This window comes from Mesoplodon bidens, assembly GCF_964165515.1.
Source record: "Mesoplodon bidens genome assembly, chromosome: 15".
In the NCBI taxonomy this organism is placed as follows: domain Eukaryota; kingdom Metazoa; phylum Chordata; class Mammalia; order Artiodactyla; family Ziphiidae; genus Mesoplodon; species Mesoplodon bidens.
The window spans coordinates 36,149,050-36,175,473 of record NC_138171.1 but is presented as its reverse complement, the minus strand read 5'-3'; the positions used below and the strand labels follow the sequence as shown (position 1 = coordinate 36,175,473).

The 26,424-nt window shown below is 48.2% G+C and overlaps 1 protein-coding gene across 15 annotated transcripts in view; it reads right to left on the bottom strand.

Annotated features, from left to right (window-relative positions):
- Window positions 1–25,447, bottom strand: part of CUX1 (cut like homeobox 1) — a 374,908-nt gene extending 349,461 nt beyond the window's left edge. For 4 of the 15 annotated variants that reach the window (XM_081255628.1, XM_081255621.1, XM_081255630.1 and 1 more), the window contains exon 1: window positions 23,623–24,453. In XM_081255628.1, coding sequence (XP_081111754.1) covers window positions 23,623–23,952 — 330 coding nt within the window. In that variant the 5' untranslated portion in view covers window positions 23,953–24,453. Of the gene's footprint in view, window positions 1–23,622; window positions 24,455–25,212 lie in introns of those variants that run through there. The other 11 variants (XM_081255622.1, XM_081255623.1, XM_081255631.1 and 8 more) reach the window with 8 other exon arrangements.
- Between the last annotated feature and the right edge of the window lie 977 nt (window positions 25,448–26,424).

Below are 26,424 nucleotides of genomic sequence, written 5' to 3'. Positions count from 1 at the left end.
AATTCTTAGAAAAGCACAACATTCCGAGACTGAACCAGGAAGAAATAGAAAATATAAACAGACCAACCACAAGCACTGAAATTGAAACTGTGATTAAAAATCTTCCAACAGGGCTTCCCTGGTGGTGCAGCGGTTGAGAGTCTGCCTGCCAATGCAGGGGACACGGGTTCGTGCCCCGGTCCAGGAGGATCCCACATGCCGCGGAGTGGCTGGGCCCGTGAGCCATGGCCGCTGGGCCTGCGCGTCCGGAGCCTGTGCTCGGCAACGGGAGAGGCCACAACAGTGAGGGGCCCGTGTACCGCAAAAAAAAAAAAAAAAAAAAAAAAAAATCTTCCAACAAACAAAAGCCCAGGACCAGACGGATTCACAGGCGAATTCTATCAAACATTTAGAGAAGACCTAACACCTATTCTTCTCAAACTCTTCCAAAATGTAGCAGAGGGAGGAACACTCTCCAACTCACTCTGAGGCCACCATCACCCTGATACCAAAACCAGACAAAGATGTCACACAAAAAAGAAAATTACAGGCCAATATCTCTGATGAACATAGATGCAAAAATCCTCAACGAAATACTACCAAACAAAATCCAACAGCACATTAAAAAGATCATACACCATGATCAAGTGGGGTTTATCCCAGGAATGCAAGGATTCTTCAATACACACAAATCAGGCAATGTGATACACCATATTAACAAACTGAAGGATAAAAACCATATGATAATCTCAATAGATGCAGAAAAAGCTTTTGACAAAATTCAATACCCACTTATGATAAAAAACTCTTCAGAAAGTAGGCACAGAGGGAACCTACCTCAACATAATAAAGGCCATATATGACAAATCCACAGCCAACATCGTTCTCAATGGTGAAAAACTGAAACCATTTCCTCTAAGATCAGGAACAAGACAAGGTTGCCCACTCTCACCACTATTATTCAACATAGTTTTGGAAGTTTTAGCCACAGCAAACAGAGAAGAAAAAGAAATAAAAGGAATCCAAATCGGAAAAGAAGAAGTAAAACTGTCACTGCAGATGACATGGTACTATACATAGAGAATCCTAAAGATGCCACCAGAAAACTACTAGAGCTAATCAATGAATTTGGTAAAGTAGCAGGATACAAAATTAATGCACAGAAATCTCTGGCATTCCTGTACACTCTGAAAGAGAAATTAAGGAAACACTCTCATTTACCATTGCAACAAAAAGAATAAAATACCTAGGAATAAACCTACCTAAGGAGACAAAAGACCTATATTCAGAAAACTATAAGACACTGATGAAAGAAATTAAAGATGATACAAACAGATGGAGAGATATACTATGTTCTTGGATTGGCAGAATCAACACTGTGAAAATGACTATACTACCCAAAGCAATCTATAGATTCAATGAAATCCCTATCAAACTACCACTGGCATTTTTCACAGAACTAGAACCAAAAATTGCATAATTTGTATGGAAACACAAAAGACCCCAAATAGCCAAAACAATCTTAACAAAGAAAAACGGAGCTGGAGGAATCAGGCTCCCAGACTTCAGACTATACTATAAAGCTACAGTAATCGAGACAGTATGGTACTGGCACAGAAACAGAAATATAGATCAATGGAACAGGACAGAAAGCCCAGAGATAAACCCACGCACATATGGTCACCTTATCTTTGATAAAGGAGGCAAGAATATACAAGGGAGAAAAGACAGCCTCTTCAATAGGTGGTGCTGGGAAAACTGGACAGCTACATGTAAAAGAATGAAATTAGAACACTCCCTAACACCATACACAAAAATAAACTCAAAATGGATTAAAGACCGAAATGTAAGGCCAGACAGCATAAAACTCTTAGACGAAAACATAGGCAGAACACTCTATGACATCAATCACAGCAAGATCCTTTTTGACCCACCTCCTAGAGAAATGGAAATAAAAATAAACAAATGGGACCTAATGAAACTTAAAAGCTTTTGCACAGCAAAGGAAACCATAAAGAAGACGAAAAGACAACCCTCAGAATGGGAGAAAATATTTGCAAACGAAGCAACAAAGGATTAATCTCCAAAATATACAAGCAGCCCATGCAGCTCAGTATCAAAAAAACAAACAACCCAATCCAAAAATGCGCAGAAGACCTAAACAGATATTTCTCCAAAGATATACAGATTGCCAACAAACACATGAAAAGATGCTCAACATCACTAATTAGAGAAATGCAAATCAAAACTACAGTGAGGTATCACCTCACACAGGTCAGAATGGCTATCACCAAAAAATCTACAAACAATAAATGCTAGAGAGGGTGTGGAGGAAAGGGAACCCTCTAGCACTGTTGATGGGAATGTAAATTGGTACAGCCACTATGGAGAACAGTATGGAGCTTCCTTAAAGAACTAAGAATAGAACTACTGTATGACCCAGCAATCCCACTACTGGGCATATACCCTGAGAAAACCATAATTCAAAAAGAGTCATGTACCACAATGTTCATTTCAGCTCTATTGACAATAGGCAGGACATGGAAGCAACCTAAGTGTCCATCAACAGATGAATGGATAAAGAAGATGTGGCACATATATACAATGGAATATTAGCCATAAAAAGAAATGAAATTGAGTAATCTGTAGTGAGGTGGATGGACCTAGAGTCTGTCATACAGAGTGAAGTCAGAAAGAGAAAAACAAATACTATATGTTAACACATATATATGGAATCTAAAAAACAAAAAGGTTCTGATTTACCTAGGGGCAGGACAGGAATAAAGACGCAGACATAGAGAATGGACTTGAGGACATGGGGAGGGGGAAGGGTAAGCTGGGACAAAGTGAGAGAGTAACACTGACATATACACACTATCAAATGTAAAACAGACAGCTAGTGGGAAGCAGCTGCATAGCACAGGGAGATCAGCTCAGTGCTTTGTGACCACCTAGAGGGGTGGGATAGGGAGGGTGGGAGGGAGATGCAAGAGGAAGGGGAAACAGGGATATACGTATCTCTATAGCTGATTCACTTCCTTATACAGCAGAAACTAACACAACACTGTAAAGCAATTTTACTCCAATAAAGATGTTAAAAAAGAAAAAAAAAAAAAAAAAGGAGGTAGATTTAAAACAGGCTTGGGAGAGGGCCCGAGGGCCTCCCTCGCATAACCGCACAGACGGTGTGCACCTTTCCTAGCTGCTCAGAGCACTGGCTGCTACCTCTGTTCTGGAAAGCTCCACTGGGATGGTAAGGGAGGAGTCACTCTATTAAAATAGGAATTAAATGAAACCAACCATCCCTTTAAAAAGACCTAGACCAGTGCTTCTCAAACTTTAATGTGCATATGAATCACCTAGGGATTTCATAAAAATGTGGATTCTGACTCAGTCCGTCTGGGGTGGGGCCTGAGGCTCTGCATTCCTCACAAGTTCCCTGCTGCTGCTGCTGGTTCATGGACTACTGGAGAACCAGGGTCTAGATGAAACAGCGCTTTCCAGGAGAAATAGAATACATGCCACATAAGTCATCCTCAATGTCTGGCAGCCCCAGCTAGGCTCTTCTATTCCTGAGGTGGAAAACTCGGTCTCTGTGCACTGGGGCCAAATCGAATCTCGGAGACAGAGTTCTGGGTGAAGGAGAAAAGAATAGCTTTATTGCTCTGCCAGGCAAAGCGGCACATGGCAGGCTCGTGCCCCTCAAAACTGTGTGTCCCTAAACCGGGAGGATTTGGTGAGGAGTTTTATAGCAATGGTTCAAGGGCGGGTTGCTGATAAAGGTGTGTGCAGGGCCTGCAGGCCTTTAATCTGGCCTCAGGTGGTCTTCTCCTAATGAGCTTCTCTTGGTTCCTTTAATCTGGTCCCAGGTGGTCTCCTGATGAGCTTCTCGAGATTATCAAACTGTGGTCTTCTCTGGAATGAAGAATGCTAACATCTTCCATTTGTTGGGGGTTTTAGTTCTGTAAAGAGCTCAAAGATATTGTTATGTGTATCTCGAGGCAACCAGGACCCTGCCCCAAGGCTCCACTATTGTTTCTTGGCTGCTCCTCCCTTGTCTCTGCATCCCCTCCCTTCCCTGATTAGCAACTGTTTGAAAGGCTTCCTGCCCAGGAGCCCCACAGGTTCTTGCTAGGTTTCATTCCCCACCCCCCACCTCTATCCTGTACCAAGGGTCAGTGTCAGTCAGTCTCAGCCAGGAGGTAATCAGACTTGTAGCTGTACACAGACAGTACCTCAAACGTGAACAAAGAGTATAATGAACCCCTAAGCACCCATCTCCCAGCTTCAACACTGATCAACCATAGCCAGTCTATATCATACCCCACTCCTGTCTTGAGAAGCTTTGAAAAACATACCAGTGCCCAGCCCAGACTAGCAGGATCAGGATCTCTGCGGGTGACCCCTCCCCCAGGGGATCCTGAAACACAGTGAAGGCTGTGCAATAACATCAGAGGGAGGCAGCCCCAGGAGAACAGGTGTGGCTGGAGCAAGGCACCAAGAGCTTGCCCTGGGCGACTGCACCCCGCCTAAGCCCTCCACCCTGGGCACACCCCTTTCCACCAAACTCCTCCCCACCCAGGGCAAGGAATCAGCTGATACCCTGGGGCCTAGGCGACAACAGGTCACAGGGAAAAACAGCCAACACTAGAAGAGACAGACCAACTAGTCCAACAGCCTGAGGAGAGAAGGCAGAGTTCAAGAACAAGAACATAAAATCAGCGTGGTCAAAACCAGAAGAGAGAGGAGAAAGGCTGGTGAAACAGGAAATAGGACAGAGGTATTGACAAACTTTAGAAACTGACAGGAAAAAATAAACACATGGATGGGTCTTAATAATTTCGGGAATAATCCAGATTCTGAATTTCAGAAGAATAAAATAGACTGCACAATTTTAAAATCCAGCAGAGGAAATTCACCCCGATGAAATATTACAAGAAAAGATACCTCCATAAATGTATAACTAAATCATTCTGCTGTACACCTGAAACTAACAAAACACTGTAAATCAACTATACTCCAATATAAATTTTTTTAAAAAAAGAACCCACTCCCAAAAAAAGGAATGGTAAAAAGAAAACATAAAATTGCATTAGTCCTAATATAATCACGATTTTCATAAATGTACATGAGTTAAATTCACTAATCAGACTCTCATCCTGGGTTTAAAAAACAAGATTTGCATCATATATCTATAATAGACATATTTAAAGCAAAAGGATATGGAAAGATTGGAAACAATGAAAGAGAAGGAGCTTTATAGGGCAAACAGAAACTAAAAACAAAGGAAAGGGCCTCCCTGGTGGCGCAGTGGTTGAGAGTCCGCCTGCCGATGCAGGGGATACGGGTTCGTGCCCCGGTCCGGGAGGATCCCATATGCCGCGGAGCGGCTGGGCCCGTGAGCCATGGCCGCTGAGCCTGCGCATCTGGAGCCTGTGCTCCGCAACGGGAGAGGCCACAACGGTGAGAGGCCCGCGTACCGCAAAAAAAAAAAAAAAAAAAAAAAAAAAAAACAAAGGAAAAAGCAAACAAAAAGGAGAATAATTTTAACATCAAAACAAATAGAATTTAAGGTGAAAGACATCATAAAGGATGAAGAGTCTACATATACACCAGAAAAGGGAACAATTAATCAGGAAGATATAAAGACAATAATCATATGTGCACCTAACAATATAGCCTTAACATAATATAACATAACAGCTGTCAAAACTATAAGAAAAAAGCTAAGATATGGAAGAATTAAGTAACATGAAAAAGCTCAAAATAATATCGGGAAAAATGTATCCCCAAACAAAAAACACATTATTTTTGAGCCCATGTGGAACATTCACAAAAGCACACTCTGTGTAAATGCACCAAAAGTTCTCTTACATGTTCCAAGGAAGTCAGTGTCATGTTAACTATATTCTCTGACCATATGCAATAAAAACAGACATCAATAGCATAAGAAAAGTTATTAAAGAAAAATGTCAAAACTCTAAAAGATGTTTGCTATTAAATAACCTTTCGGTTAAAAGGGAAATTATAATGGAAATTACACAATAAATACAAAATTACAAAGTGAATAAAAATGAAAGCACTACAGGTCAAAAGTTGTGGACCACCACTAAAGTAATACTTAGAAGAAATGTTTCAGCTTTAAATATATTTATCAGAAAATGAGAAAGAAGTCAAATTAAAAGGCTGAGCCTTCAAAAAAAGAAGTTAGGAAAAGAGAGTGACCTCAAAGAGACAAGAGTGAAATAAAGGTGAGAAGTCAGCCATGTAAACAAAAAACAGAGACAAAGAGGTTAAAAAGAGCAAAAGCTGGGTTTTCTTTAAAGATTAGTAAGATGAACAAAACTCTACATGAGCCTGAAAATAAACAAGTTTTAGACAAATTCAAAAATACAGATGCAGAAAGAAAAATGAAGTAGCAAGCGCCGAAAAACAGATTTACAAAAATAATAGAAATATTATGAACAATCACATGAGAATAAAACTTAAAGCCCAGATGAAATGGATACACATCTAGAAAATTATAAAATGCCAAAATCAGTCTATGGACAGAAAACTCAGATAGACTAACAACAAAGAAAATGAAATGATAAATGCCTCCCAGCACACTCTCAGGCTCAGGCCCCACAGTTTTACAGGTGAGCCCGATCAAATTTCAGCTACAGATAATCTTCATCTTATACAAATGGTTCCAAAACCATTTTAACCCATTTTATGAGACCAGCATAACCTCAATTCCAACCAGATAAGAATAAGAAAATTGCAGGCCAATTTTATTTAATAACACAGATGTGACAACTATACATCTAATCCAACAATATTTTAAAATACAAGACAAAGAAGGGTTGATCAAAGAACGCAATGGATGCTTCAACATCAGAGCATCCATCACTTAATTTACCACATTCATGGACTGAGGGATAAAAAATCACCCAGACATGAATAGATTTAAAGGGAAAGGTCAACACCTATTTATGATGAAAGCTCTCAGAAAAGTGGAGACAATGGAGTCCTGTAGTTCCTTAACCCGATTAAAGCTGCTATCAAAACTCTCCATTACGCACATTCCCAGACTAGGAAAGAAGAGGCAAAGCCCCATCACCACTCTGCAACAGAGTCCTTGGGGTTCCTGCTGACAATACAAGTCACTTTGGTATATAAGGAGTCGAAGGAATGGGACAAACAAAAGTGTCATTTTTTTGCATATGATATCCTCCCCAGAGAAATGCAACAGATTCAAGTGAACTAGTAAAACCAATGAGAGATTCAGCAAGCTGGCCAGTTTCAAAATCAGTGAACAAAAACAGCTGTTTTCCTCCACACCACAATAACCAATCAGAAAAAAATTTTTTAAATAAAAAAGTCACTGTTCGCAATACTACAGAAACCGTACAGAACTATCAATTAACCTAATGACAAAGGCACAAAACCTTTCTGGAGAAGGACCTAAGCAGGTGGAGAAATATTCCCAGTCACAGGACAACTTGAAAGTTCTTAATTCTCTCCCAGATTAATCTGTATATTTGATCCAAATCCAATATAACTCCAGCAGAACTTAAGGGGAACTTGATAGAAATGGGCACAAAAGAATAACAGACCTTGAGGAGCCGAGATATTTTGAAAGAGAAAAGCAAAGATCAAATTCACCTGATCAGAAAGTAAAACATGTATAAAGCGGAAATTAAAATGGTGTGGCACCAGTGCAGGAAGAAACACATAGGGTTTTGGAACAAAAGAACAACCAGAAACATACCCAACATGTATATAGGGACTTGGCATACAGTGGAGGTAACTTCCCAAATCACTGGGTAGGAGACTGGACCACTTGGCAGGCGGTGCTAAACTGACTATCTCACATTCTACACAAAAAACCATCTCCAACCTAAAAATCTAAACGAATCTCTATGGCCGTCCAAGTGTGAGTATCTTTGCGATCTTGAGTGGGGAAAGATTTTCTCAAACAAGACTGAAATGAAAAATTGATAGATTTGACTTCATCAAAATTAGGTTTTTCTGTTTATTGAAGGACACTACAGACAAATCAACAAAACGAGTGAAAGACTGGGAGAAGTTACTTACAAACATGAAAACCAACACAGGGTTAGCATGTAAACATACAAGAAACTCTTGCAAATCAACAAAAAGACAGTAAACCATTTTAAAAAAGAAAAAAGGGATAAAATATATGACTAGACAATGTACAAAAAAGTAAATCTGAAAACCTAAACAAGTATAAAATGAGGTTTATAAAAGTAGAAAACTTACCGGTGATTAGAGAAAAATCACAACGCTGAAGTGCCCCTTTAAAACCATCAGGATGGCAAAAGTCTCTAGGAAGCGCTAATGAGACTGTGGAGAGAAGCATGGTGCAGCGCTCTGGGGAGCAATCTGGCAGTGCTCAGTGAAATTAAGAACACTTTTCACCCTGGGACTCAGCAATCCTACTCCTGGGCATCTGTTAGGAGACACGTGTAAGGGTGCCTGAGGCCACCAAAGGGGGCCATCCCCAGGGAAATGGACATGTGAGCTAGAGTGGTGCTAGGGGCTGAATGGTGTGTCCCCCAAATTCATATGTTGAAGCCCTAGCCCTCGATGTGATGGTTGGTGTCTGGAGGTGGGGCCTTTGGGAGGTTTAGATGAGGTGATATGGGTGGAGTCCCCATGATGGGATTAGTGTCCTTATGAAAAGACTCACTCTCTCTCAAGACCCTTCATCATGTTGAGGACAGAGCAAGAAGATGGCTGTCTGCAAGCTAGGGAGAGGGCCGTCCCCAGGAACTGAATCTGCACGCACCTTGATCTTGGGCTTCCCAGCCTCCAGAACGGTGAGCAATAAATGTCTGCTATTTAACCCACCCCCACTCCTGTGTATGGTATTTTGTTATAGCAGCCTGAGCTGACTAAGACAAGTGGATTCTTAAGGTGGAATCCGATGTAGCTCTCATGAATGATGAAATTTATGGGGGGGTAACATGGACAGATCTCAAAAACAGTGAGAAATGAAAAGGAAGGAGAGAAAGATTTATAGCACGATGCCACGCTTATGAATTATAACTGCTTATACATACAAAACAGGCCACATACTTTACAAGAATACGTCCATATAGAGGCATATTAAACACGTTAGAATGAGGAGAGGAGGGGACTAGAAATGGGGATAGAGCAGAAAGGAGAAAAAATTTAGTAAGATGAATCATGATGTGCTGTGAACTGAGAAGTGATTACTGCAACTCGTGTGGGGGGAGACACGTGTGTGTACACATGCACACACAAGACACACACACACACACACACATGCCCTGAAGGCAGGCAGAAAATAGGGATTTGATCTTTCCTGCCCATAGTATAGAAATGAGAGTGTTAAAGTTCTTACAACTTGACTTAAGGATTTCAATCTTTGACATAAAACAACTGGCAAGATGTCCCTAAACTTTCAGAATTATAGTGAACTGGGTTGATAGCAGCCCCTCATTTCTATTCCAAGGAGGTAAGATGATATACCTGTCTGGGTTGACAGACCACAGAGATACACATACATCTTCTACTTGAAGAAGATTTGGTATTTTGCTGTAACTTATGGAACCTGTCAATTTCATTCACAATTTACACCAGCTTCTAATTGTACTTAACTTATATTAACCATTCTAAATGCTCAGAGCTTTATCGGCTGGATCTAAAGTACTGAAGGACATCTGGCTTGGCAAATGGGATTCTGCTTGCTATCAGAAAAGAGAGCTTCAAGCGCTCACTTTCTTCTCACACCCTCAGGTCTGCCTTCAGCCAGGACCAGTGCATCTCAGAAAACATGACTTGCACGTCCACACCCAGCCAAAGCAGTCAGGAGAAGCTTCCTGTGGTCTGGACTTCAGCTATAATGCTCGTTTGGCATCACAGAGAGCTGGGGGAGGGCGGCTGCAGGAGCAAGGGCCCAGGTTCCTGCCATCTCCCTGCTCCACGTCCTCTGTGGTTGCCCGTCATCCTGGGTTTCCCCCTTTGGTGCTAAGATGATGGCAGCAGGCCTGGGCAGCCTCTTCTCCCACAGGCGTGCTCACAGGCAGAAAATGGCAGTGTGTCCTGGCTCGTCGCCTTTTATCAAAGAAGCAGCACCATAAGCAAATCTGCCCGACAGTCCCCATCTCTCTGGCCAAAATGAAGTGAAATGCCCATCACACTTGGCCAGGGGAGAGGCCCCTTGCTGGTGAGTAAGGAGGGAAGGCGGGGAGGGGAGAGCTGGGGGGAAGGGGGCGGCCAACAGTGTGTGGTCTCATTCAAACTGCTCCCAGCCTCTCCACAGTCCATCTGCACGTAACAGTGGTCCCAAGGAGTGGGGGGGGGGATCCCCATCAGTAAGGCACCCGAGAAAGAGTCAAGAGGAAGACCAGAGCAGAACAGAACAGAGTTAGGATGGAACAACAGTCTGGGCCTTAAAATGAGCACCCCCAGAGAAAACAGGAGTTACACAGAAGAAGCCACAAAGTAACAGACTCAAAAAGTTAAACATAGAGTCACCACCTACCACCCAGCAATTCCACTCTTAAGTATATACCTAAGAAAACTGAAAACCTACAGTCACATAAACACTTACACAGAGATGTTCACAGCAGCCTTCTTCATACTAGCCCCAAAGTGGAAACAATCCAAATGCCCATCAATTTATGAAAGAATAAACAAGAAGTTGTATATCCACAGCATGGGATATTATTCAGCCATAAAAAGAACGAAGTGGTGACACCTGCTACAACACGGATGAACTGGCAGAACACCATAGTGAGTGAAAGAAGCCAGACACGAAAGGCCACATACATACTGTATGATTCTGTTTATACGTGAAATATCCAGAATAGACAAACCCATAGAGACAGGAAGTAGATTAAAGGCTACATAGAGCTTGGGGGACGTGGGGCAGGTGGGGAGTGACTGCTGACAGCTATGGGGTTCTCGATGGGGTGTTGGAAACGTTCTGGAATTAGACTGTGGCGATGGTTGCACCACATTGTGAATATACCAAAAAATAATGAATTGTATACTTTAAAAAGGTTAAAATGGTGAGTTTTATATGAATTTTATCTTAAAAAGTAACAGCAGAGGTATCGGGCATCATGTCAAGGGAGCTGCCCTGTGCACCAGGACAGCAAACAGCACGTTCAACAGGGAAAAGTTTTCCAGGCACGTGCTGCGCCATCACGCTCACTCTCTGAAGTGTGAAACTAACTCTCCCTTAAAGAACAGAAATCCGTAAGACACTTAGGTGCCCTCACGGCCTAACCCAAAACTCCACCTCAGCTTGCGCTTCTGACACAGCCCCTTGGCCAGCACGATCCCAACAGGAAGTGCTGGAAAACTCACAGATGAGCATCAAGAAAACCTCCCTAGTCTCAGACGTAAGAATCAGCTTTTGAAAAAATGCCCTGAGCCTCTCAAATTAACAGGTCACCGGACACTGGATGCCACCCGTGGGCACCACTGCTGAAAGTCCATTCCAAGGAGCTTCCCTGGAGGACAGCGGGATAGCAGGAGTGTCTGGAGACCGAGGCTGTGCGGGTAGGGGCGGAAGGCCCACCATGGCGCCCTCGAGCGAACATGCACCCCCCAGCCCAGTTCTGGGAAGGGCTGCCATTCCCCATCAGCGGGAGATGGGAGTGCCCAGCTTCAGGGGCAACAGTCGATCGGGGTACAGATTTCTCAGCAAGACCCCCTCCTCCTAACACAAAATAAAACCACCACCACATGCAAAGAGGAAGCCCACAAACACAAAGCTACATCGTGGGGTCTGAGGCAGTTTACTGGTCCCAGAGCCCTGCACATTGGCCACCTGGGAATAGTTCCCACAGTGACATTTTTAAACCTGGCTTCCACCCCACCCCCTTCTTTCACCCCAAGGTGGTTCTTGCACCTTTTCCTTTCTCCCTAAACCATCCTGCCCGTTCTTCAGGCCGTGTTCACACTGACTTAAGCGCGACCTCCATCCAACATCCCAGAGTAAGTAGAGGAATCCGGCAGTAGCGCCCTGCTCTCCCGTCCGGCCTCCCCCAGACTTGCTTTCCTAGCTCTCTGACCTGAAAACATGTTTGAGCCTTTGCGTCCTAAAACAGGCCTCCCCGCCCACCACCCCCATCCCTGCACCTCGCCCATGGTGCACACCTCACAGGTCCTGGAGCTGCCCCTGGTGGGGTGGGACAGAGGCACCGGGCAGCCCCAAAGGCAGCCGCACCCCTGGTGACAGACAGTGGCCATCCTAATAGCTGGCAGACAGGAACCCGCCAGCAGGACGTACCTGACTTGCCACCAGGTGTCACATTATAATTAGTCATTGTAATTGAAGCCGAACGTAATTAATTACAAATTGAAGTGTTCAAGTTTAATTCCATTAAAATTACACCATGAAACTAGGGAATTACAAAGGATTACCGACAAAAAGCAAATAGGGATGAATAAAAGAAACGACGGGCTGACTCCATGCATGTCTGGGTCACACCCAACGCTCAAGTAGGGCGGACGGCACCTCACCTGCTTTTCATCAACCTCTGGGGCCCAGCCCAGCGGCCATGTGCACGGGCCACCTCTGGAAGGGCCAGCACCAGGCACCAGGTGACACAGGCCTGCTGGCCGCTCAGCATCTACCGGAACCTGAAGACCACTCCTTCCTCCAGGCGCTACTCCCAGCCCCTCCCCCAGCCCCAGTCTCCTCGGCTGACTCCTCTCCCCCAGACGGCCTGTCCAAGTGCCACTCACTCGGCCCATCTCTGCCACGGCCACCACGATCCCAGCAGCCTCCCTGGACACGCCAGGACCCGGGTGCCTCCTCCACCCTCGGCCACCAGCACTCAGCCTGGCATCTTTTCTCCTGGCCCAGTCCCTCTCCACCTCTTACTGGACTAGGAAGTCCTACCCTCCCCGCTCCATCCCTCACCACCCCTCCCCCTCACACTCTGATCAGCCTGTCCTAAGCAGCTTCTGGAAGAATCCTCCTAAACACAAATCTGAGTGCTGAATTGGCCCTCTCGCATTTAAAAGCAGCATCTCTCAGGGCCCTCAGAACACAGAACTGACTCAGCAGGGCTTTGCACAGAGGCTGTCTGGGCCCAGGCCCTGGGCACGTACTTGCACTCTGTAATGTACTTATTCTTATTCCTCCTGTGTTTACTTTCTGTCTCCCGGGCTAGAACGTAAGTTCCCTGAGGGCAGGGACGTCCTGCTGCTCTGGTCACTAGAAGGCTGTGCTGGAACAGCGCCTGGCTGACAGGGGAGGTCAGTGGAGCACGATGTCCCAGGCCCATCTTTCCAGGCCCCCGTCCTGCCCTCCGCACACATCAGACACCCCCAGCCCCTAACCTGACGCCTGCGGATGCCCTGTGTGTCCTGCGGTTCTGACCAGCGGGGCCGCAGGCTCATTCCTCTTGGTACCCCAGGGGGTTGAACAGGATCCAGTGCGGACACTGGGCACCACGGAGACCTGCTCAGTAAATGAATGAATGAGAGGCCCCGACAGTCTACAAAAAAGAAAGTCTTTCAAGAAACAAACAAAACTGCAAACCCCCTCACTCAAACATGCTGCGTTATTTCTGAGACCAGAGCACCTTTGCGCATATTTTCTTACTAAATGTACAACTTGATTACAAAACAAGCCGCATCATCTCCAAAAAAAATCAGGCATGCAAAATAATCATGTGAATTCAGAGTAGCCTAAACACTCAGCGTTTCCATGATGACTCCTTGAGGAAAATAAGGCGTGTCAGCTGATCAGGCTTCTTATCAAGGGATGGATGTACACCTGAAGACCCCTTACAGAGCCGGCCTCTCACTCAACACACCCCAGCACCGCCTTCACGTGCAACTGGGAACAAAACCCTGTGTGGCTGACGCTTTTCGGGTGATATGAGTGGATTTGAATCTAATATCACTACAGTGGCTAAAGCAACTAGATTCCCAGGGGCTGAGGGGGGCGGTTTCGTCTTGGCCTTCACGAGGTTAAAGGCGAATATTAGCATCTCACAGAGAATTGCTCCCCAGCACCAGCATCAGGCCAGGTGTGTCAGAGAACAGTCCTGGTTAGAGACCCAGGCACCACAGCCCGGTGCTCATGGCAGAACTGCCCGCTGGACAGTGCCTGGCCTCCCCTGAGCCAGCTCCCTCCCTCTCTCCCTCCCTCCCTCCCGCCCAGGCCCCCCCATCAGGCCTCTCTCCTGCCTTCCATTTCCCCAAAACCCTTCCCACAAATTTGCTCTGTGCACAGATGGGGCGCTGAGGACAGCAGGTGACACCAGGAGGGTTATGTTCAGCCCAATGCTGTCACTGTACCCCTACTATCAAGATAAAGTTTGCTAATGGGAGTACTCACTGCCCGGGGAAGGATTCTCTCTCAGATAATTCTCTTTGGAGCTCTACTGCTGGGAGCTGACTCTGAAGTCTCAGGGCAGGGGAGGGCTCTAGAAAATGTCTCGGATCCAGCGAGGCCTTGGCCAGAAGGTGTCTGTCCACCGGTCACCTAAGTACCTTCACGTGCACCTCAGAGACTCTATTCAATCCCCAGCTGTTCACATTAAGTGACTCACCCACCCCCAAGCTCATCCGGGCAGCTTGTGGACAGGGGACCCCTTCTGCTCCCCCTGTCGCCTCATCACGACGACCCCGCTTCAAGGGAGAGCTCCTCTCAGGGACAGCAGGGGTGGCAGGGAAAGTGTGGACGGGACAGAGGCAGCCCCAGGCATCCACCTTCTCGCGGCTTCTCACCTTCCAGCCGGATCATAGCTCCTCCACCGGACTGTGGTGTGGACGACAGGAAAGAAATCAACAGCCTAAACCAGATCCTGCCCAGGGTCAATACTCAGGAAATGAGAGCTGATACCATATATATATATATATATATATATATATAGCATTAAAAAAATTTTTTTAAGCATCTGTCTTGTCACTAGTGGACATAAAACCAGCTACAATATGAGGAATCCAATGCTTTCCTTCTCTTCTCTGCCTTTTCCTGAAGCATCACTGCAATCCCAGCTCCAAAAATGGGGAAGTTAAGACCCAAGGTGGGTGGGGGGGGACCAGGTTAATTCTTCAGCCCTCCCCACCGCAAATGAAGCCAAACTCTCAAGCACCAACCAAAACGCAAACAAATCCTCCACAGGCTTCAACCCATCTTGGAGACTTCAATATCAAAACCTCTCCACTGCACTTCACCCCTCCTTTTTCCCAGGGCTCAGCCCCTGAATTTCCGCCAGTCCCCCCCAAACCCACAAAGCCCAACAAAGGAGCGTGTCTTCTTCCACTGCCTCCTCCCTGTCCCTCTGGACACCAGGCCCTGCCCCCCTCACCAGCCACCCAGGCTGGACCCCAGGGATGGTGGCTCCTCTCAGCGCCCCCCCTCGGTGAGGTCCTGGCAGCCCTCACTTCCCCAAATCCATGCAAATACTGATGCAGCCAGACACTGACGTCACCCCTACAAAAATACCCTAGGTACTTTCTTTGTAAATGAAGAAGCAGAGAAAGCATGCAGGCTATGAAGGCCACTGCTGTGAAACGAGCTGCTCGGGAGCCTTTGCCCAGGCCCACGGGACAGCTTCTGGGGGCCCGAGCACGGCTGAGACATTTCTCCAGCGCTGACCCCCAAGCCTTCGTGTTTCTTGCTACTCGCTTTCTCTTCCATTGGTGGAGTCCTGACCGTTGCAATACCAACTTTCCCCATTCATATGGGGAAGTTTCCTCCCATTCAGGCTGTGATGAGAGTCAGAGAATAAATCTCTGTCAAAGAATTGTTCTGCCCGATTCTATTTTTAAAAACGTGAATTTTTTGTGTTATGTGCCACAAATACAAGTATGTGTATTTTAACCAACGTATACGTCACTTTGCAAAGAAGGAGTTTAATAAACGGAAATAAAAAAAGAAATACATGTTCTATCAGTGTGTATCAGTAGCTTTCAAAACACAGCCATTTTAATATACCCTGCCTACCTTTCACAATCCTAAGAAGAATTCCATTTGCTTTCTTAAACTAACTAGCTGAGTCCCAAATCAGAAACACACAAGGCTGCTCCCTAAAAGACGCCCGCAGTTCTCGTGCAGCAGGACTCACTGGGTGCCAAGAACTGTGGCGGGTGCCACAGCAGAGGGCAGAGTGAACAGCAGGCGCACAGCAACGTAAGGACCGTGCCTGGGAAGCTAAGTGGGTGCTACGTGGGGGCCATCAGAAACAGCAAAGGAGTCAGCCAGAGCTCAGTGACCACCGGCCACCCCCCAGCTGTTCTGCTGGAACACCCTCTCCCATGCTTCCCCAGGTGCATAGAACTCGGCTCAAGCTTTACCGGCCTCTGGGCGCTTTCCCTGCCCGCCCCGCCCGGATCTGGACGCCCATCCTCTGCAGCCCTCCACCGATCCATGCGCATGCTCCGTGACAGCCGCCTCCCAGCCACCCGGTGCACCTCTGCCCATAGCGGGCTGCCCGCTCTTCCAGCGGGGAGCCGCGGCTCTCTCACCCTGTCACAGTGTCTGGCACACAGGGGCTCCCTTGGCGTTGGTGAAAATGAAGAAGTGCATAAACAAGGCTGGAGACTCAGATGTGCAGAGGGAGGAGTTTCCCCAGTGGAGCGGGGAGCTGGGATCCTCCTAAGCGGGGGGGAAAAGGTTTAGGCGGGGTGGAGACAGCCATAAGGAATGTGGTCCCCCTTCTGTCCCAACGTGAGCCACTGTGGGTCTTTAAGGAGAGGAATGACATGATGAAATCAATGATTTGGGAAGATTCATCTGGCAGCCACAGACATAATGGATCGCGACCTGTTTCAGACAATGTTCAAACAAGTAAAGGCTACACTCTCAGCTCCTGTAGTTAGGAAGATTTGGCTCTCACATACAAGCGGCCTTCAAAACTAGCTGCGCGCGCGCGCACGCGCGCACACGCGCACACGCACACAAGATTTATTAAAGTATCAGTGTGTCTTAAAATGACAGCATAATTACATACCAGCACAGAGCAACGTAAAACAATCACCACAAACCACTTCTTACTCCTCCTGACGATGACATTCAACCATAACCGGCAATATCCTTCCTCTTCCAATCCCATATCAATGCTGACAAATTGGGGTGCCAGGGTTGAGGAACCATGGGGGGAAGAGCATGTGTCCCTCCCCCTCCCCCAACCCCCAGGGATGGTCGGCTCCAGGTGACAACTTCCTGCCTGCGTCATGCTGCTCTCCAAGGTAAGTGCTCGCCAGGCCCTGGCCACCTCACTGGTCCTCTGCGCTTGCCCCTGAGGTCCCTGGCAGACCAGGTCACCTGGACAGGGCGCTTTGGCAGCAGCCTGGGCTTCCCGTCTGGCTCCCGGGTCCCACACATGCCTGTGGAGCAGAAGCATGACTCCAAACATGACAGCACACTGTGCTATGTAAACGAGGAGCTGAGGTACAAGTGAGATGAAGCAATTCCAGTAAACTGAGGTTTCTACACTGGTTTACATGAATGCTCTGGTTCTCACAGCTTTCTGTTTCAAAAACGTACAACTTACAACACCTCTTCCTGTGTGAACGGGAAGGGAAGGTGGAATTTTATTCGCAGGTCTACATATTTTAGCTGTAACTTCTGCATGGTGATGACCCAAAATCTTTTCCCCTTTAAAAGGTTTGCGTCCTATGGGCGGCTCGGCAGAGTAGAACAATGTGAAACAAAGAATTCACTGTACACAGAACTGCATGGGTTTAAGTTCTAGGGCAACTATCGTGGTGAAAAACAGAAAATAAAGGATGCATTTCACCATTATCTGCCACACCTTTCAAAATGAAGCAAAAATGGTGACAGGAGCAACAGAATGTTCTTACTTTCAGGGTAAGGGGAAAAAAAATCTTTTCCAAACCTAATCAAAAAATTGAATGTACAATTCCCTCCAGCAAGAATTTTATTTTTAATTTTCATTTACATAGTATCTTTCTTCCAAGACTCTCAAAATAATGGAGCTCCACAAATACTTAAAAAAAAAAAAAAAAAAAAGTTGTCACAACGAAGGAGGGGACAAGCTTGGCAGGGCGGGAGCTCAGAGAGGGACAAGAAGTGGCAAGCAGGCTGACAGCAGGCACTCGGGGCTGGCAGCACCCAGGCTGAGGGCGGCTCCAAAGTGGCCCTTCCTTTGCCAGCAGCTCACCGGCCTTGCTTCTATTTGCATCCTCCAGCTCTTCAAGACAAGGATTTACCTTTGGTGTCAATTACTAGCTTTAAATCAAATTATTTTGATCTAAACAGCAATTTCTCCTCTAAAAATCCAAGGGAAGGTGGCAATAAACCAAAGACCCTTGCAGGTCCAAAATAACAACTGAACCAAGATGCCTAAAATGAGTTCATATTCTTTTTGGCCTTAAAAATATAAAACTATGTTAGAAATAAAATGTTAACAATTTATTAGGGGAAAAGACCCAGTGATTAAGACCGTCTTGCTTTTTGGGGGAAATTGGAAAATTGGAAAGAAGCTTTTGAGCTGGTTGGGGTTTTTTTTTTTTTTACAGCTGGGTGGACAGGATCTGAACGCCTTACATTTAGCAAAAAGCTGTCAACACCCAAATAAAATTTTAATGACAGTAAGAATGGCATTCTATTTCTCACAATTTTGCAATGTTCACTTAAGAAAGAGCTAATTTGTCAATTTGTTTTTCCCTTAACCAAACTCAAGACACCGCACAACTATGCATAACTTTTTAAAGAAACGTTAACTGCTTTAACTTATTAGATAAGCACAGTCAAAGAGAAAGATGTCTAAGAAAACGGCCCCATGCTGGTATACTCAGGGTAATGCTAAGAAAGCACAAGCTTCAGAGAGAGCTCTGGTAATTTCTTCCGACATTAACTTCATAAATCACAGTCAAAAGCATCCAGGATTTCAACTGTCAGCTGAGTGAGTGGGCCACAAGCAAGACTGGGTAGGCCCTGCTGTGGCCTCTTGTGTTTTATAAAAGGTGTGGATCACATAGTTGGTGTTCCCAACTTCACAAGTGCCTCAAAGAAGGAAGCAGAATCTAGTCAGTTTCATGTGCACCTCCTACCTATTCTTCCAGCGGCTCTGCAGTGTTGGCGAAATTCTTGGAAGGACTGAACACTCCCAACCCCGCTCCTTTCTGGTCACCTGTCCCATGGTGTTCCTGAGGATGGGGTGGGGGAAAACCTCTGCATAGGGATCCTACCAATCATACATTTGAAGAACTTCCCGGGCTGCCCCAGGCCCAGGGTTCTAATAAACACAAAAATTCTGCTGCCTGCCCAGGGCCTCCTGCATTAAGGAAAGGCCTTCAGATTCAAATGAAGAAACTGACAACATTTATTTTGCACACTAACATCATCCTATCAGAATTTAATTACAGCAAGAATTAGAATTATTTTTATTAGAGAGTTGTTTACTTTTCAAAGGAAAGGTTCTTGATGGGGTCTGCAACAAATCAGACATCTTTCAGGAAGAGCTGTTCGCCTTCATTGTGTTTTTTAACTATGTCACATTATGTGAACAGGGTAGCACACACACTTTTTAAGTCACAGGTGCATTATCCCAGGTGCTTATTAGCCCAGGTGCTTCAAAGCAGCTTCAAGCCATGGTACAAATGAAGGCTATGCCACAGGTACCCCGTCAATCCCAGGTAAGTCCCTGCAGGAACACCTCCTGCCCAGCCAAAGACCGTTTTCCTCTACCAGCGTTCTCAGAGGAGAGCTGAAAAGCAGGACTGATTACAGCTCAGCAAATCCAAGACTGTGAGAACCGACAGCTCAACACAAATCAGCACCTAAACACCAACCGAAACTTGGTTCTTAAACACAAAGCAAAACCAAGGCTATTATATGGCTCTGAAAAGTAGAATAGGAAAAATGACTGAGATAATTCAGAGGGCCCCACCGTGAACATTTTATTGAAATATCCTCCTAACCTGGTTTTTTGTTTGGTTTGGTTGCTATTTAAGGTTACATCTCTAAATGTACTTAGGGAAAGTAATTTCTTTCTGAATTTGAAATGTTTATCAGGGTATAAGAAAAGGTACCCAAATGCTCATGTCAACAAATGTTTATTAAATCAGAAACCACACATTTCTTTGCTATATTATATAATACAGATATTCAGATATTCAATCGCTCACCTAATTATGCCATTAAAGTTCCCCTTTCACTCCGTGATCCACACATGCACAGTTCTCTTGGGTGTCCAAGCACACACAGGTATCCTAAAACGCCCAGCACAGCTGAACATCCAGGTAAACAGCAGTGGGGCACAGGGAGAGGTCACAGAGCCCCATTTCAAACAGCTTCAACAAAATGAATGGCCATAAATAAGAAGCGTCTCTGTGCTTTGCTATAATAAGATTCAAACACAGGATTCCAAGAATTCCACCTGTTTCCAATTAGATACCAGAACTGCTTGAGTGTTTAAACCACATTCACTTGCTACTTATACAAAACAATTCTTCCGGGTTTTCTGAACATTTTAAGTATGTTAAAATAAGATTAAGGGTCTGGTTTAGACAATCAGAGGCAGGGGAATTTCAGCTGCAACCAAAACTATCTCTCTGCAGCCATAATGCAGAGCTTCAGACAAAACAATTAGATGAAATACACGAATTTCTATCTTTGACAATTACTTGTAAAAATCAGAACTTTCATAGGGAAAGCTACTATATATATATATAATATATGTATAATACATTAATTTTAAATAGGTTTTTAAATAATTTCTAAAAATATATGATCCTGTATATTTAATGTTTATAGTAACTTTTAGTCAGCATTTATGTTACAGTCCATCAGATATACCTGTCTTTTAACTATGTGACACTTACATGAGGCCAAACGTGTGACCTGAAAAAAACGGAAGCACAGGTAGGAATCTGGCCTAGCTCTGCAGGACTCTTCACACGATGAATTTCTCTTTTTAAAAATGTACAACTTTTCCTCTAACAAATCTGTCCTTCCTTCCTTTCACTGCAGATGTTCCTTGTGCTTTTATAAATGAGCTGAAAGGCACATGGATTTTCTACTTGGAGTCCTGTTTTCTCTCCTAAGACACAGAACGTGAGCATAGCCTCAGGAGCAGTTTAGACTACTGACTGCTCCAGGTAGACTCGGAGTGGAGGGTCTCAAAGCACAGCCTGGTGCTTCTGCACAGGGACCCCCCCCTCCACACCACACCACCCCCCGGCCCCGCATGAACCCTAGTGGGTTCGTTTGAATTGCATACAACAGGGCAGAGAACTTCTTCAACAGCCACTAAAGGTCTTGGGCTCCATCAGCTCACCAGACAGTATTTTTAATTTTAAGGTTAGCTCAGTGCATTAGGAGAGAGTCATTCCTGAGGGGACTAGCAATCTGTCCGTTTCATGTCACTAACTACTGGCAGGAGATGGGTGAAATTGGGGAAGCAGGAGAAGAGGGCCTCTATGGACCCAACTGCCCAGGAGGTGCTGCGTGACTCAACCCCTTCACAGACTTACACCTTTAAAAAAAAAAAAAAAAAAAGGGCAAAAGAAAACCCCCCAAAAAAACCCTACACATAGTTTTGTATAGAAGAAAAAAAAAAAAGAAAAAAAAAAAAACTTTAATCAACTGATAATGACCCACACTCAATCTCAAAGACAATGATATTAAGAGAACCAAGAAAACAAAAACAGCAGCTGTGTGGAACCCCTCCATTTGTTTACTCATTATTTTATAAAGGGTCCTAGATGAGATACATATTTTAATCAAAATAATATACTTCCTAGAGGGAAGAGTTCTGGAGGGCTGGTAACATACACACTTCCTTAACAGGAGAAAACAAAATAAAAGCAACCAGAAAATGGACTTGCAGCAAAAATGAAATTGTTTTCTTATTTTGAAAAAGAGGAAAACATTTAAAGGTTACTTTTGCAGAGGTTCCTTAAAGGGAAAGGCTAGTCACCACGTAGGAATAATGAACGCCCTAAAGGGAAGCCAGGCACTGGCAAAAAGCTACCCTAACATACAGAGTTACATGCGCTCATTTTAGAAAGTGTCCTCTTTCCAAACGTGTATTTAAAAGGCAAATTTATACAATAGTGGTTTTCTTATTAAAAAAAAAAAATCCTGGTTTTTACAAGTCTGGGATAGGATAAAAACTTGTCCAACTAGTCTTAACAAGGCCAGATCACTGAAATTCCCATACCAACAAGACTTTGGGACTAAAAAGGAAACAAAATAGAGCTCAGTCTTCAGAAACTCTCTTCCTGGGCACTCACTGCACAGCCCAAGGCAGCTTCAAGTCAGACCGAGCAGAGGGCCCAGAGCTCAGCCCCAGCTCCCCGCATTGTTGCCAGGGGCACAATTGCCTCAACCCACCTGGACCCTCGGAGACCCAGCCTCTTTACCCTCAGGTAGCAATACCACAACCCTCGCTGGGCTCTGCAGGCAACCCGATCTCGGTGTAAGGGGCTCTGGAAAGATGAGAAGAGTCTGAAACTAATGAATTCTCTCTTCTCAAACTGCAGTCCCACTGGCTCACTTACTGTCTGTGGGAATAGAGGTGACGCTAAACTAGATATCAATTCAAAAGGCCTCTTCAGGGCCCAGAGAAAGAACTAGTTTAGCCTTCTCCTGGAACTTGGGCGTTCCACAGGCAACTAAAGGTTTTCAAACAGGCGATGAAGCGGCAATAGGAAATCATCGAAGGCCAAATCCTTATCTATCACCAAAAGCCAATGGCTGCTCAGTAAAAAAAAAAAAAACGATGCTCAGACAAAGAATTTTTAAGATTCAAGATGAACATCTGAAAGTGCACTCACATGAACTGACAGGGAAACTTTTCAGTAAAGTTACACAGTTAACCATGCTACCCTGAAGAACTAGCTAATCACCAAGATTGGGGGGCCGGGGTCAAAGAGTTCATATAATAACTCCCTAGAAACCAAATCCACCTCCCAGGCAGTTTTGCCAGGATGCTTAAAGAAGAAACCGCATTGGTGTTAAACTAGAATGTCACATTTAGGAAGACAAGAAAAAAAAAAAATTAAGGTTTGTCTCCTAAAACTCCACAACGGGTTTTACAGTAAGCTCGGGAATTAAATTATGGTAAAAGGGAGCTATTTTTACTAAAACAGGGTAGACCAATTTATCAAAAATGCCATTCAGCTGTGTTCATTACATTCAGGAATCTAATTTACACAATAGACACTTTGGAGTAATCTATTTTAGTCAATAAACACGAACTCCTTTAAGTTTTAATCTTATCGGAAATACATATTTCACATAGTCTTCTTGCTAGTTAAGTGAGAAATCTGAAGAAATTTCATAACGACTATGAGTCTGCTTTACCGCTCTTACGTAGGCAAGAGCAGAAAACAAGCACACACAATTAAAGTTGTCAGACTCCGTTTATGTACATTTTAATCCAATCCGCTTCATTTCATACACGCCCGCATCTGGAGTTCATTTGCTTTCCTCCTAAAAGTACTGTAGGTCACTATCACCAGTCCTCCGGGTTAGGAAAGTTCGGCCAAGTTTACCTTCAAGCACACCTTAGAGTTAGGAGCAACAGCCGTCCCCCAGGGACGCCGAGGGCCCACCCCCCCCGCCCCGGAGCGCCAGGCCGCCCAGGGTCCCTCTAAGCCGCAGACACCCCCCCCCACAACCCCACCGCCAGCGCTCGCGGAGTTTCTGGCCCACACGCCGCTCACCTTCAACTTGGCTCCGGCTACGCACAACATCCACCTGGCAGAGTCCCGGGGCCGTCCAGGCGCCACGAGCGAGGAGCTGGCAGATCCCGGGCGGACCCCGAGGGCGCGCCGCTCCCCTGGGTGGGGGTTGGCAGGCAGGAACGCGCCCCCTGGGCACGCCTGCGGCTCGGGCGCCGGATGTGGAGCCCCAGCACGATGCCCCCTCGGCGCCCGGGGCTCGGCGCGTGGACCACGGCCCGGTACACCACAGTCCAGCGAGGCCCCGGGGGCTTTGGTTTCGAGAACCCGATCGGAGTAGGCATTTCGAAGCGGACCCGCCGCGCGGTCCATTGCCCCCCGCGGACCCTGCTGGGAGGACAAGGCCTCGGAGGAGAGGGTCAGAGAGAAGCGGGGGGTGGGGGGTGTTTACTGGGGTCCGCGGGAGCCCCTGGGCGCGGGGAGAGGGCCGCCCAGACAGGCGCCGGGGAGCAAGAGCCCCCGGCCCGGACAGACCGCGCGCCCGGGCGCAGAGCCGGGCCTGCGTTCGGGGAAAGTTGCAGCCCTCCTCCGGCGCCCGTACCCGCGCCCCCGGGACACCCGACACCCGGGCTCCGCGTGCGCGGCGCCCGCCGCCCCCAGCAAGTTTCCCCAAGCGCCCCTACCGGGGTCCCCGGCCGCGGAGCAGCCGGTTCCGCGCCGCTCCTGCAGGCACACAAAAGAGCGGGGCGGCTGCGGGGCCTGCGAGTGGCCCCCCAGCACCCGCCTGGACGTAAACAAACCCCGGGTCCGCGCTGGGCGCCCCACGCCTGGCGGGGGAGCGGCAGCGCGGTCCCCGCCCGCTGACAGCCGGGGGCCGCGGCCGGGACCCGCGGCCGGGGCCCGGGCCGGCCGGGTAGCGCGGACGCCCGCCCGGCCACCCGCCCGCCTGGCCGGAGCCCGGCCGCGCCGCCGCCGCCGCCGCCGCCGCCGGTGGCCGCTCTGACCCTCCCCCGAGCCGGCGGCACCACAGCGCCACCAGCCCCAGCTCCGCCGCGCCGGCGGCAGTGGCGGCGGCAGCTCCTCCTGGAGAGGCAGGCGCTTCACCCCCACAGCAACTCCCCACAAACTTTCCCCGGGAATACGGCGGGCCGGGGGCGCGGGGCGCGCGGCCGGGCGCCGCCGCCGGGCCGCAGCCCCCTCCCGGCGCAGCGCCCGCCGCCGCCGCCCGCCGCCCGCTCCCCGCTCGCGCGCGCACCCCGCGGACCGCCGGGGCCGCCCCCTCCCCGGTCCCGCGGCGGCGGCGGCGGCGGTGGCGGCGGCGGCGCAGGGCCGGGGGGGCGCCCGGGGTGGGGGCCGACACCGGGGGCAGCGGTGGCGGCGGCGGCTCCCGGCGCCATCTTGGGCTGATCGATGAATTGAACAAAGAGGATCAATTTCTGATCAAGCGAGTTATCAATGGGGGCCGGGGAGCGAGAGGGACTTATCCCCGACTCGGCCCCGCTTTCCCCGGCACCCCCCTCCTCCCCTCCGCCGCGGCCCCCCGGCGGCCGGACAGCCCGGGGCCCCGGGGGAGGCCGCGACCGCCCGCAGCCCCCACCCCCGGGCGAGAGGCCGAGTGAGGAGAAGCCTGACCTGCAGCTGCTGTAAATCAAAGCGCTTCCAATATTGAAACATCGATCCCACATTGGCCGCCATCTTGAGACATATTGAGACGGAGTGAGAGGCTGATAGAGAGGGGGCTGGAGTTCAGGAGCCGCCAGGAGGCAGCAGGCGGGCGGCGCCAAAACCCGGCCTGGAGCCGGCCGCCGCCGCCGCCACGGAGGACGCGGACTCCTCCTCACGGCGCCGCCGCAGCCATGGCGAGCCCGAGCCGGAGCCGGAGTCGGAGCCCGAGGGCGCGGCGGCGGCCGCCGGGCCTCGCGTGCGCGGCCCCTGCCCCCTCCCCCCCGCGCCCGCCACCAGGCCCGCGACCCCCACCGCTCCCGAGCCCCCGGCCCCTGCGGGCGGCGGCCACCTCCCCGGCCCCGAGGGGGCGCTGGAGGGCGACGGGAGGGGCGCCCCGGGCCCCCGCAGGAGGCCCCGGGCCCGGCTCACCTGGGGCGGTTTTCGGGCGCCGGGGGGTCGCGGTCTCGGGCGGCGGCGCAGCGCAGCCCCTTCTGGGCCCTCTGTTGGGAGCGGGTGGCCGTTTGGGGAGGGCACCGGCCCCGCGCCGCTTTCACTCGCCCTCCGGCAGGGCGCCGAGCGCGCGGAGCCGCCGCGACCACCTGCCCTAGCCCCGACCCCGCGTGGACCCGGCCCACGGCTGCGGCGCTGGTGCGAGGCGCTCTGGCGGTCGGCTGCCGCACACCCTCTCCCTGCGACCCAGCCGGATTCAGAGACCGAGCCAGCCACGAACGGCGTTTCATGTTGGGGGCACTGGAGCCGGGGGAAAGCAGCCCTGACCCCCGTGTCGCTGCACACGTTAATGTCCCGCACAGTGGCCACGCGGTCCCCGCGCCGCACCGCGCCCCCCGTGGCCGAGGGTCCCGATGGCCCCTGTCCGCCGGAGCTGCGCCAGCTTAGGCCACGACAGGAAAAGTCTTGGAGCCCAGTTCTGTATCCCCCCGCACCGCTTAAGCGGAACAGCCTTAGAAACTTCCTGTAGTTCAGACACATCGGTTTGGGTGCAAAAACTTGGAAAGTGTGGGTACGCTCATAACAAAAAGCATGGTCCCTAGTTTACAGGAATGCTAAAATATAAACCCCAAAGTCAATTCTCTTTTGATTTCTTTCTTCGAAGAAACCTGGCAAGAAGTACGCGTTTTATGGTCGTCATCTTTAATTGATTATAACACACGTGTGAGT